The sequence below is a fragment of the Lepisosteus oculatus genome, chromosome 13 (assembly GCF_040954835.1).
Source record: "Lepisosteus oculatus isolate fLepOcu1 chromosome 13, fLepOcu1.hap2, whole genome shotgun sequence".
Lineage (NCBI taxonomy): Eukaryota > Metazoa > Chordata > Actinopteri > Semionotiformes > Lepisosteidae > Lepisosteus > Lepisosteus oculatus.
Genome location: NC_090708.1, coordinates 290001 through 303901, shown reverse-complemented (window position 1 = coordinate 303901; position 13901 = coordinate 290001). Strand labels below are relative to the sequence as shown.

The 13901-nt window shown below is 37.6% G+C and overlaps 1 protein-coding gene and 1 long non-coding RNA gene across 6 annotated transcripts in view; both read right to left on the bottom strand.

Moving 5' to 3' along the window:
• The window catches only part of LOC107079094 (uncharacterized), a 124415-nt gene that overhangs the window by 15923 nt on the left and 94591 nt on the right, over window positions 1-13901 (bottom strand). The gene's annotated exons all lie outside the window — the stretch shown is intronic.
• On the bottom strand, window positions 8289-10511 carry sox2 (SRY-box transcription factor 2). The gene has a single exon (XM_015360888.2). It carries the CDS (start codon window positions 10026-10028, stop codon window positions 9081-9083), a length of 948 nt encoding a protein of 315 aa, XP_015216374.1. The 5' UTR covers window positions 10029-10511; the 3' UTR covers window positions 8289-9080.

Sequence of the window (13901 nt, the reverse complement as noted above, 5' to 3'; positions counted from 1 at the left end):
ACTAAATAAAGGTACAGTTGTGTGAGGAAACACTTTTTTTGTTGTCCATGTTTTAATTCCGTCTCAACTACACAAATACAGGTCATTCATACTTATATTAAGTGGATGAGCGGACCGATTTTCACACAAACTGATGAGCACAGTTCTGAGAACGTCCTGAGGTCCAAACGCTAAACACGTTGAGTGTGCGAGAGAGAGGGGGGTGTGTGTGTTGTTGTTGTTGAGCGGATCTTTAAAGTACCCTCGAGAACACCCCTCGGGGCACAATTGACGGAAAATAGAATACTGACAGTTCGTCACAGGCTGTTTTCGACGGTTTTAAAGAGCTCGATCAAACGGAGTTTGTAGTAATCTACATTAATATCCGGATGGCAGCGTTACAGCGTCCACCTGCAGGGTATCTGCAATTCCTGCCCCTTACTGTGCTACAAAGCCGCGAGTAAAGGAATCTCTTTGAGGTGTATCATCACATAGCCAACTTGCACCATTTCTCAGAGCATTAGGAAAGCCCAGGCAATCGAATACCGGTGAAATTTAGACAGGGTAGCCATAATACAACACCTGGCTGAAAACACATCGTTGCATCTTTTGAACAAAGATGCGTAAGGCTAAAAAATATAAAACGTTTGATTATGATAATATAATATAATGTATAAAGGAAAACGAAATTATTCTTTAAAAAGGAACCCTAAAGTATTATTTTAATGAATTAACCAGAATAGGTATACTAGTGCTACCACTGATCTCGATAAGATAAAACAATAAGATGTCTGATTAAAATGTACTAATGTGATCTTGCCAGCGGTTGATTTGAGCAAAACTGTCTGGTTGTCGTTATGGTATTCTGATCCAAGTATAGCAGGAAATGTACCGCATTTCACATATTCGAATTAATACACTGTCTTTCGTAATTCACATTTGTGTGTACAAAATGGTAGTTTACATGTTCAAAATAAATACGCAATACTTAAAGTTGAACTTGTGTTTTTCGTCCACAAATCTATCGTTGTTTTTTTTTAATTGTAACAAAAAAAACATTAATCAAAAGTTCAAATTTGCATTTCACATATAGAATAAAAGTTGTGTAAAAACAAAGGAGAACAGAGTTGTGTCTCCGGGCTCGCTGCGCCGTGGATAGCTCTCTGGCCGTGCCTGGGACGCGTTAGACTGAGTGAGCCCTGCTCGGCTCGGGACCCCCCGCCGACCGACCGCAGCATCAAAGCAGATATTGTTCCAAGCGGGAGCGGGCCGGCCCTGAGCGCTCACAAGCGCACTAACTCTTTAGCTATTGTTTTTCACGGATAAACTTTGTTGCCGTCTAATAAATAACTACAAACCAATAAAATACGTCTTCTTAACTTACCGACGCGTTGACCTTTTAAATGCCTCCTGAGTAAGTTCGTGGTGAACTTTACATCAGTCATAACCTGTTGCTAGGGGTTTCTTTCCAGAAGGGGGAAGGGATGTAGGTCTGCATTGTTCTGATAGGAATACTGCAGAGTGTGTCATTCAAACGACCATCATCATAATTATGACTAAATATAAAGCATCAATTATCACTAGAATAATTGAAGAATTATATTTTTTGATAATACTTCCCATCAACCATTTTTTCTTAAAAAAAAAAAGACCACGAAAAGAATGCTTATTTCCCAACGGGAACTTCTTTAAGCAATACCTTTGAGCCTGTAAATTCCCTGATGTAAAACGTCCTGTAGCAGCCATAAAAAGGTCCGTTTGCTTCAAAGAGATTTAGGGTGTTGCTAGGATGTGAGAGCAAAAATTCATCCCTAAGTCACGACTGTCTGTGTGTGGTTTGCGATTGTCAAGGGGGAAAAGTGCAGACATATGCTGGAACTTCGTGTGTTCGCTGTTCTCTTCCAGCAGCCAACTTCTGAAATCTCCACAATTAGATCTGCATTGTTCCTTGTGAACAGCGCAGCGCTGAAAGAAAGGTCTTCCCTGTCGGAGCCAATCCAACGAAGCGTTTGACGTTATTAAATAATAAAGAGATGGTGATTTACATTGTTGTCCAGAAAAAGGGCCAATTATCCGCTGTTATATTGCCATTAGAAACGTATTAACTCGAATTAGTTATCAAACAATATGTTGGTATTAAAGTATAAAATGGCAATACCGGGTTTTTATTGTTCCTTTGGTTTCGCGTTTCACAAATTTCACCTCAATTGCACTTCTTGAATGCAGGCACTTCACACCAGCCTTTTAGACACACAAACACACATATATATTTAACTTAATGTAAACACATATACGAATAGTTCAATTGTAATTAAAGTGTTAATTAATGTACAATATTAAGATATTAAAATAATCGATATTAAGCCCCAAAATGACTATATTTCCTGATCAGTCAAAAAAGCTAATTTCCTGTGGCATAAACTAGGAACAAACCCAGTTAAATACTGTTGTAGGTGTCCAAACACGCCTCTGATGCTTTTCTGTCTCTTTGAGAATACACAATTCTCAAACCGTAATGACACTGCAATGCACGAAGAAGCAGCAGATCTTCACAATCCTCGCCTAGTGTTATATCTGAGACTACAATGACGCTCCTAAAAGTTTTTAAAATTGCCCCCAATTTAACATCATCTACGAGATTAAAGAAAAGGGACGGAAAGCACGTTAAATATGTTTAAATAAAGTGTAGAGCTGCTGGAGAAAAAAAGGAAAAACACACAATAATACCACGGATTAATTGCGAACGTGTTTATCTCAATACGAGACAAAAGCGATCAAGCAGCACTTCGACGGGTAAAGTGGAAACCTATAGCTGGGCACCAACAGCCTGAGTGGCTGCAGTTCGCACCTCGTTGTTGTGGATTGTGTTCAACACCATATGCATCGCTAATCCGGTGAATAATGGTGCCCACTGCAAACTCAACAGTCTAGGCATCAGACAGCCCGTGTCAAGTACTAACAAGTTTATATATCAATATGCCATAAGCTACTGGGTTTTGGCATACCGTTTACGACAAATGATGTTTAAAACAACGTTACATTAAATATTACGACTCAAAATATTGTTTAAAATGTGAAAAAAGTGCTTGAACACGTAAGATACAATCTAAGATGAAGTTAATGTATTAGAAAAAATGGTGTATAAAGACGGAAAGCCATATCGAAGTTTAATGGGGGAATACGTTTGGTAATGGAAATGTATCTCACGATTGATCTGTCCTCCTGTTTATCAAGTTAACCGTCCAGCAACACAGGGTTTAAAACCCTTATGATTTCCCATATAAAATCTCCATCGACTAAAGCAAACCCCCTCCCCCAGACATTTAAATTGGTGTCTTCTTCGGTGTCTTCCTCGATTTCTCATTATGTATCCTAAATTTATCAACGCAACAACACACATTGTTAACATCCTCATCATTACCGGAAAAAGTTACTAAATGCACGTTACATTTCTGCAGCAATAGAGCCATATCTGATATGTAAGAAAACGATATATCCTACAATTGAGATAGTATAGGATTCTAAAATGTGTAAGCCGCATATGAAGAGGTTTCAAGGGGAAACCGTCAGAGCCGGGAAGTTGCGTGCGCTCTGCGAGTCCTGCCCTGAGCTCGGGCCGCGGTCGTGCTGGTGACAGTGTGTGGTCTATTGAACAGAATGTGCATTTTGGCCGAGCTGCTAGACCCCCATCCCCCGCCTCACTGCACCTGCACGGGATCAGGGAAGGACGGCCATTCACTCCGCGAGAGACTGTTAAAACAGACGACATCTCTGACAGTTCTCAATTCACCCCAACTCACAATGCTCGGACTAAAAAAAAGGCAAAGACAGACTCAAACTATTTTTCCCCCTGCGATGTTATGTGTTATTTTTGTAAATGGCATTGCTTTATTTTACAGCGAATGCGTTTTGAGTTTCGATTAAGAAGACACTTCATAGTCACAAAATTTTATCTTTCCAGATTTTATCTGGAAATAAATGTAATTTAAAAAGTTATTGCTTACATTATATATCAATACACCTATACAAACTGTAAAACATCAACATGTGAGATAGTACGTGACTGTGATTAGTAGATAAGTAAATACTGTGGATAAGCAAAAGATCATTTATTTTCTCTGATGGCAAGAAAATCAACATTATTGTCGCGCAAAATACTTTTAGAGGAGAGCTAAAGCAAAATGTTTACGATTGTGGAGCGATTAAAAAATAAATTTCGCAGTTCGCGTCTAGGTTAGCAATTCCATAATCTTTTTACGATAATTATAGTAATAGAACATTTTAAATTTAAGAATTACGATAACACCACGTTCCTTTTTTTCCTCCTCAGACTTGAACAATGACCACATTTTAGCTTTTACTGTTATTTCTCTTTGCTGTGTTTGTCTAAGCACGGTGTTTGTAGGACACTGAGATTTCAATAATTGTGTATTAGAAAACGAATATCGGCCTTTTCTGTATTACAGGAGAAATTCCCATCTCATAAAATGTCTCGGTAAATCGATTGTCGGTGACGTCACGGCTCTATATTAGCATAATGGCGGAATACAGTAAATCTGCGTGGACTTGATGAGGTCCTCTTGAGAAGTTTGTCTCTTGCTTAATAAATTAATTATTTCCCATTCCCAAGAATTGGGACTTATAAAACAACACACCCTACAAGTATCAGCAACACTGAAGTCGAGTTTGAGGGATCTCATACTTAGGAAAACAAGTTCTTTGTTAAAAGTTATAGTTATTTGGTCTGCAATTTCCCTCACGGGATCAATAAAGTATCTATCTAAAACAAAAATAACAAAATGTTTTAAAATTATGTGGTGGAGTTGAAAAACATTTATTTGACTAACAAAAATACATTCGGGGCAAGATAGATTGAATGCTGGTCGAGTTACTGAAGTAGCAGAAATAGAAAGAAAAAGTTTTTATACAACAAAGGGGGAGACGAGTTTTTGTTTTAAGTTAATGTCTTTGGCACTCCCTCTCAGCCTGGAAGTCCACAGTAATATCATTCATAGTTTGAACCAATAATGGAAAGCATTGAACAACTTGTAAATATTTGTTGTTAATTCTCAAATAAAAATAAAAGTAAAAAACCATAACTTGAAGCGACTTAAAACGTCAGTGAAATCGACAAAATGTATTTATTGAGAACAAATCTCACTCGTTTTGGACTGATGTATGCGACTGACATAACTTCATTAACTCTCAAAATTAGGTAAGTTTGGATAAAGGCGTTGCTGATGCAGACAAGAGTTATAATGTGAAACTATATTTACTTGCACAGAAATCTAAACGAGTATGATATAGAGAAATATTACTAAACAGGAAATTATCTTGGTTTTTATAATGAAAACCGCTTTTAGAAAGTAGCGCTTACCACCTGTTGTAACAGAATCATTGTAGATTTTAGCGCATTCCTATTCTGGGCAAACCTGGTTTGAACTAAACGTATCTTATTCTTAACCATTTTAAAGAAAATAATAGTGGCTGACCTGACAAATTGGGAAAAAAGAGAAGAAGAATCGTGTTCTGAATAATCGCGGCATATCCAGGCTTTCTCCTCGCCTCTTACGGAATTCAAATATAATATATATATATATTATATAATAAAAACACAAATAACATCTGCAACTGAAACACAGTTACCAACCTCCTTGTCACAATCAGAATTTGGATCAGCGCACTTGAGAGAGCTCTTAGTACAAACTCCCGCAATTGAAAGCACACCTCGCTAACACAAAAGCTTTGTTTAATTTTCTTCTTGTAATGGTTCTAAATGAGAATCCCGTCACTATGCAGTTAAGCGGTGTTCCTTGTCCCCCCGAGGCGTTTGATCGTTTTTTTTATGCGAAGAAACTGTCAGTTCCAAAACCTCAATGGAGTCCCAACACAAAAGTCCTTCAAGTCGAATCAATTCAGTAATGCAATTATTAGTTCATGCCCTTATGGCTTATCACTAATCATTTAAATACTGTCACTTAATCTTAACCGGCAGTGAACGTGTTCCCAATTAAGGACACATTTATTTTCTCCAGAAACGTATTTGATTTCTACTACGATTTTGTTTAATTTCTTCACCTGTGCGTGTAATTGAGCGAACCAATACCGACCACTTGTACAAGCAAAGTCTCAGCCTTGGTGTGTTATAAAATAGTTCATCCGGATTCACCGTTTAAAATTCCCAGTTTATCAAACATGTTCACCTATTACAATCAATTCCACTGGTTGTATAAATAATTAATTGAACCACTGCTCCTTGACCCTTTGAAAGTCCAGTAGGGACACGTTTGTAGTAATAATACTTCGGAATGAGCCCTCGTCAAATATTCATTTAGCGCTTAATGTGAGCTCTTCTCCCCCGAGACGACGTGTAATAGAAGCTTCCCAGCCTTGGCAAGCAACTGTGTTAATCTGCCTCTGCAGTTCAGCAAAATATTTTAACACCCCTCAGATTTAAAACGCTCTTAAATTCACAAGGGATACCATAATCTTATTCAAGAGCTCAGTTTTAAACACAGCACAAGACGGACTGACATTAAACTTTCTCTTCTATCATCATGCAAGAAAAGCTTTTGAATTAGACTTAAACAAACTCAGCAATAAAGGTTTTCGCCTTTTAATTAAATAGTAAATAGAAAACAATTTCCAGTCTTTGTATCATGTTACACACAGGCCTAACCTTAAGAGAAACGAACAATTATTGTGGAGAGGTACACAAGCTACTTTTCTTTTTCTCTTTCTTTATAACCAGACCTTACGCCACAAAGCATAAAAATAAACACGGCCTACTTCCAGTAAGCATTTCTGCAGTTCTCGCTACGTATATTTTACATTACTTAATTTCATATGCTCGCTGGTAAATTCCGAATCCCAACAACAGTGTTAAAGTTAATTTGCGAAACGTTACAAATACTCGTTTCCTTGCTGCTGCCCGCCTACAGTCAATGTAGGGGCCTCAGGAAAATATTTCAACATTGCGTTATTTTGCGCCAATAAGATTTTTTAAACAACAAATACACGTTCGACAATGTGACAAATAAATTTGAAAAATACGTACACTAATACAGTTCCGTATTTACTCCTAAAATGATTACGTATAATGTGAAAAGACGCATTATAATAAGATGTTAGATGAAAAAAAGCGCCATTCTCGTTTAATACATTTTGGGAAAATCAAGATAATTTATTATTTACATTGGCTTATTTAATCATGTATATGACATATATTCATATAACGATTTATATGATATGTATAAGTTTTATTCTGTATTATATATAGGTATAGCAGCTTTGAAGTAACTACTGCAATATGTGCTTCTTCTTCAAAAAATGAATACCGACAAATTCAAGCTCTGCCAAAGTCTCTGAAGCAGCTTAACGTCATACTGTATGCAACACTGATGAGGGTATACTCTAAAGAAATGCATTGCTTTAAAAATGTAATTCTACAGCTTCCAGAAAACATTCCGATAACCTGTTCGGAAAACAAGCGGTTACAGCAGCAAATACTTTAAAATCTAAAAATAATAATTGAACGTAGATGATTATATTTTGCTTTTAAAATATACACCACACCACTTACAGCGAGATGACAGTAATATGAAGAAAAGTAAAATGAAAAGCTACCTTTATGCGAATCTTCAACTTATTGGGCGTTTTTATCTTGTCCATTGAGACAGACAGCTCTACCAAAGGGTTAGAGGGAACAAACTTTTGAGTGGCGCTTCTTCTCACATCCTGAGACGTGAAGCTTGTTTCCACTAAAAAATAAAAACGCTGTTAACTTAAGTCTCGGTTTACATAACAACAGTGCCAGCAACACTAGTAACCTATTGTATTGAATCTGTTGAAAGTGTACATTATAATTATTACTTTATGAACAACCATATCAAAGTGGTTAACACGGTTAAGAAATTCACACGTCCTCTTGAATGACTGCAGTTCTGTTCGGTTTCTCGCCCTACAGTGTCCTTAAATCTAACAGAAAGGTTATGTATGGACTCCCCGAGCAAACAGGTTAATATTGGCAATTGTAGCACCCATGTTTATAGTAATGATAGTAATAAAAAAAACATTATAAAGGATCTGAGCAACAGGTGACAACAACTTCAGAAGAGGCATTCAGCGTGATATTTAGGTAACAATGTTAAATAAGGTGACTCTAAAATCGTTACAGAACAAATAACAATAACATGTTTATCTTATTCAGGATTTTTAAAAAATATTTTCATTCTGTGTTTTTTTAACAGTGAAAGGACGTTATAACCTTAGAACTGAAAACGATAAATAAAATCAAAACTCGAACAATATTCAAGTATCCAAATTTCAAAAATTTATTCATTCAAACTCTGCATAATGAAAAAAAAACTTAAGCTGAAGTGGAAACTGTTATAAGGATGTTATTAGTTCAAATATATACATGGAGTATCGGCGACTGGTTCAAAATACAGACCCGAATTTCAAAATACAACTACGGAAATGTAAATTTAAAATAAAAACTTAAAATATCACAATAAAATTTACAGAAATATTACAAACCATGAGAAAATAATGAACACAAACTTCGTGTTTTCTAACAGATGAAAAGTGGGAAACAAAATATATAAATTAACAAGTATTTTTTAACCTGTGAGATAAAGATTTTTTAACCAAAGTAAAACGGTTTAGTACAGTCTATTTCACCTCCAAGGAGAAACTTTATCGTTTAATATAACTTCTGTTCTTTTACTTAGAACCCAATGGAACTCGTCGTTGTCTTTTTCACAACCGCTGTTTATAAAATTGGCAACTTCTTATAGTTTACAAACATTAGACATTTTGATTGCTATGTTTCTTTGATAAATACTGTACAAAAGTTGCTTGGAATAATAAAACATTTAATCGATTGAGACTAGCTCGTTCTATTCTTATTTAACTGGTAAACACTTTTGCAAAACTTCGCAAAGGTCCTACCGTTCCACTATATTTTTTTCTTTAAAAAAAGAAAAAGAAAAAAAAAGTTTTGTGTTCTTTCCTTGAGCGCTATACAACTTCTTTCCCTCCCCAAAATGTTCTGTACAAAAATAGTCCAGAGAAGTCCAGTTTCTATAACAAAAGTTAATTTACATGTGTGACAGTGGAAGTGTGCCATTAATAGCTGTACCGGGTACAGGTGCGCTCTGGTAGTGTTGAGACATATGAAGTCTGCTTTGGGCAGTTGGTTCTGGTACTTCAGCACCTGGTAAATACATACTGATCATGTCCCGGAGGTCTCCGGTCTGACACGGAGGAGCCCTTGGATGAGAAGACGAAGTGACTACAGGTGGACTCGAGCTGGACTCCGACTTGACCACCGAACCCATGCTGCCCAGCGTCATTCCTGGGGTGCTTTGCTGGGAGTAGGACATGCTATACGTGGGAGATCCGTTCATGTAGGTCTGTGAACTGGTCATGGAATTGTACTGAAGCGCGCTCATGTCATAACGGTGCATGGGCTGCATCTGTGCCGTGTTATGCGCATTTAGCCCAGGGTGCTGCGGGTAGCCCAGCTGTTCCTGCATCATGCCGTAGCCGCCGTTAGTCCAGCCATTCATATGAGCGTAGCTGTCCATCCTCTGATTGACGGCGGCTCCCAAACCAGCCCCTACACCCACCCCGGAGCTCATAGTGTTGCCGCCGGGCGCAAGCAGCCCGCTCGGTAGGGTGTATTTATCTTTCTTCATCAGAGTCTTGGTTTTCCGCCTCGGTCGGTATTTGTAATCCGGATGTTCCTTCATGTGGAGAGCCCGGAGACGCTTCGCTTCGTCGATGAAGGGTCGCTTCTCGTTCTCCGATAAAAGTTTCCACTCGGCCCCGAGTCTCTTGCTAATTTCCGAATTGTGCATTTTAGGGTTCTCCTGCGCCATTTTCCTCCGCTGCCCCCTCGACCACACCATGAAGGCGTTCATGGGTCTCTTGACTCGGTCGGGGCTGTTTTTCTGGGAGTTTCCTGAAGAGTTGGAGTTCCCCGTGCCCCCAGCATTGGCCTGGAGGGCGGGGGGCTTGAGTTCGGTTTCCATCATGTTGTACATTCAAACTGATTCTGTGTGACCCTGCCTCACCAAAGGAAAAAAAAGGGTCCAAAACGGAGGAAGTTCGCTGTTGTTACCTTGCTGCTTTCAGTAACTTTACTGAAAAAAGTAAAACGACTTTCCCCCCTCTCTCTCTCCCTGCAGGTCCTGCTGTGTCCACAAACTTCTCTCTTGGTCTTTAAGAATCAACAAACTACTTTTCCCCCTTCAGCACAGCCTTGACAACTCCTGATACTTTTTGAACAAGTTAATAGACAACCATTCATGTGATGGGGGCTGTCAGGGAATAAATGGGTTTTACCTGACCAATCAGAGAGCGACTGTTCCCTCGGCCAGGATTGTGTCTTTTATTAGCATAAAGGGGCGGGGTTTCCAGCGGTCAGCGGTGCTGCGCCGAGGCTGGGGCTGGTTTAAGTCAGCCAATCGCAGCTGTATACAGCATTTATTATTTCAGCAAGTGTTCAAGTGAAGAAATTTTACAAGCCATCCACACTGAAAGTGCTGTATTCTCCACTTTATTGAAATACTGCCTTGTCTTAAATTTAAGCAGCGTATGCCATGCAGTAAGTCTGGAGTTGACTACTGTAAATGGCTAAGAATTTTCTCGCATGTAGAACACGCCAGAGAGGTTTCTCTTTGAATTAATCTAGCGTGGTTTGGGGGTTATTCTTGTGTTTTTTTCACAGCTAAACACTAAAAACTAAAAACAAAGAGAGGCAGAATATGGAGTTTCTTAAATAAAAGACTTTATACCAAATTATTTTGCATTTTATAATATGTTTGCTCCTTTGTATCGCTCTTCTTCAGACTTCTGGAAGAAGGCTTTCAGACTCTGCCTCCCCAAGTGTTTCATCAAACAGGTTCACTTCAGAAAACTGATGCAGAAAGTCATTCTGCACACAGAAAGCACACCGGCCAATACTCTGTCAAGGCGGAAATAATAATCACGACAGGAATTTAAACAACAAAAGGCAACGAAAAACGACACGCTTTAAAGTAAAATACGATGCACATTAAAAAAACAATAGATTTGTGTGTAGTTACATTTTAGTGAGGATTCTTAACCTCTCAAAATACTATTGCCGATTAAATTTATGTCAGTAACTAGTTTTGTTTCAGTTAAACAAAAATATTTTTGCGAGATGTTCTCCCCAGATGGCACTGAAATTAAAAGAAAGGTACATTTAAATGGTTCCCTATTGAAGGAGCTCAAAGAGCGCCCCTGAATGCCGACAGAAATGGCAGCACGTCCATCACAAATAGATAGTTTTGTTTCTGTTGTTGCCACCACATCGGCTCAAACAAAAGCTCGTCTAAGTTTACTTCCACTCCGTTGTTGAGATCTTTGTTGGTAAAATGCACTTGACCACAAATAAAAAGAAAAGACTAATGCTGCTTCTCTTTTCCAAGCGCTTTCACCGCCAGCGTCGGATCTGAACATAACCTGCAGTTTGTGCTGGAGGAGCTGCACTGTTTGAAAATTAAACGCGATCTCTCGAGTTCACCTTCACTGCACACAAACCAAGTCCATCTTATCACTGTTGTTTTCTCTGCAGATTATCCTGAAAATAATCGTCGTGCAGCTGGGTAACATTGCAAATACTAATACAACTTTTATCTGTAGTAATTACACTGAACTTTTTATACTCTATATAAGTATATTATGTTTTAGACGGTATATATTCTATATACACACACATGTAGATGTGTAGGTGTGTAATGTTAATTATATAGTTTCTTTTATAGTACACGTAGTAGTAATAATAGTCTCATTGTAAATACTCTGCATTTGTAACCAAAACAAATACGGCGAGGGCTCCACTCCGCATTCGTACGTAGCACCAGCGCCGTCTACTGGCTGTTCCGCGTAAAGCACCGAAAGTATAAACGAGAAGCCGAACAGAAAACCACACCGATCTAATTTCAATTAACTTGTCAATGATTTTATTTAAGGTATTCTTGAAGATCGAAATCGAATACCATTCAAAAATAAATTTACTAGAAAGAATAAGTGTACGAACTTTTCTTGTATGCCGTTCCTATATAATGCGAAGAAAGCAGTGAGGCTTCGGAAAGCTCACCGAGATAATTTAATTACTGTTATTAATTGCTGTCAGTAGTATGAGATGCATTAACGCTTATGGAAAAAGCAGTAGTAGGCAGAAATATACACGACTGGGTTTCCAAACAATGACAACGATTTTGTGACAAAATTAACAGCAACAACATAATGTATCTCTAACATCGTAACATACATTTTAACAAATGTGTTAAATGTGTTAAAAAAAACATTGTGGTGCTGATTGAATTATTAACCACACAATTATTTTATAATCACCGCTTTATTTTGCATACTTTAAGTTCTCCATATTGCTCATCTTGGTAAATATCTTGAGATATTAACCCGATCGTTATTATTTTCATTAGGTCTCAAAATGTTTTCTCGCGATTTTAGCAGACTAACGATTAAGCGAGTGTGTAGTCTGAAATTAAGAATGTTACAAGGATAGACTCTTTCATAAATATTACAAATTGCCTTAAATAACGCACGATAAATATAAATTACACCATGCAATAAATCCAGTAGTATTTTGTCACTGTTTACATAATATGTATAATCTATCTTTCCGTGAAAGGCGAGGGCAGTTCATAAAAATAATGCTTTAATTGACGGCAGCGTTGAGGTGCAAGTAAATTGAATTACCGCGCGCGTCTCTCGGTGGAGGACTGGCCTGGTCTCCCGCGCGCCTGCAGTGGAATAAACTCGCGAGCTGTCTGTGGCGCTAATGTTGTGTTGATGTTAATAAGGGAGCCATCTGGAACACCATTAGCTCACTCAGACTAAATCTTTATCTTATTTTTTTTTTAAAAAACTACCGAATTCTACTTAATAATTAGTCCACAGTAATAGCCTTTTGGAGAAAAAAAAATCCAACATATTTTTTTCCATTTTAAAATGTTATCTTTGCATATACGCCTGTATAATGTAAATTTGTAAGAAGAATTTTGTATTTAGATTTAAAAACAGGTTTAACTTCTGGATAATTGGGTGAGAACTAGCCAAGCATCTGACTATTATGATGCTTGTTAAAAACGCTTCTTTTCTGCATCTGCATTTGAGTGTATTCTCTCCACTCCTAATCTTCTTATGGAAATGAAGGAGAGCGGCGGGGAACCTGCAGTCTCTTGGAGAATGTTCTTGTTAACTGGAATTTCTCAGCATTGCTAATTAGCAAAGAGTTTGACGACCACCGGTATTGGAGGAAACCGTGTTAACCGCTCAGACTCGTTTTAGTCTGTAGTAGTATTTTTATATGTATATATAAAACAAATAAATACATAAACTTAGTAACTCTGAGACTATCTACATTTCCAGACTCAAATACATAGCTTTTAAAACCCCTTGCTTAGAAATATAAATTAACTTGGGTGTCTTAAAGATTGCCTTTGTTAAAATAATTAACATCCAAAGGGCTCTAATTTATATATGATAAATTCACACCTCACACCTGAAGAAGGGTTCACAGCCGAAACGTTGTGTTTTCTCTCTTTTCTTTTCAGCAGGGAATAAACCTATTACTTGTTCCTAATTTATATATGTCAATCACAGTCCCAATTTGTTAAAATTTTAACCTTAGACTAATCCAAAACTGACCCAAACTAAAAAAATTAAATTCTACACGATATGCGAGAAAAGTGAGTTTTTCCTTCAGAATAAGCATGCTGAAAAGTCAGAGTTTCAATTCATTATGATATGAACTACCTCAGAGCTTTAGACGGTGTTCCGATCTTCCTTCCACTAGTTTTAATGTAATACAACCACAGAACAGGCGAATGTTTATAATACTGTCGAGAGTAAACGATATGTTAAAC

Coding starts and splice junctions, on each gene's coding strand:
- sox2 (XM_015360888.2), bottom strand. CDS start 10,028: ATGTACAACATGATGGAAACCGAACTCAAGCCCCCCGCCCTCCAGGCC.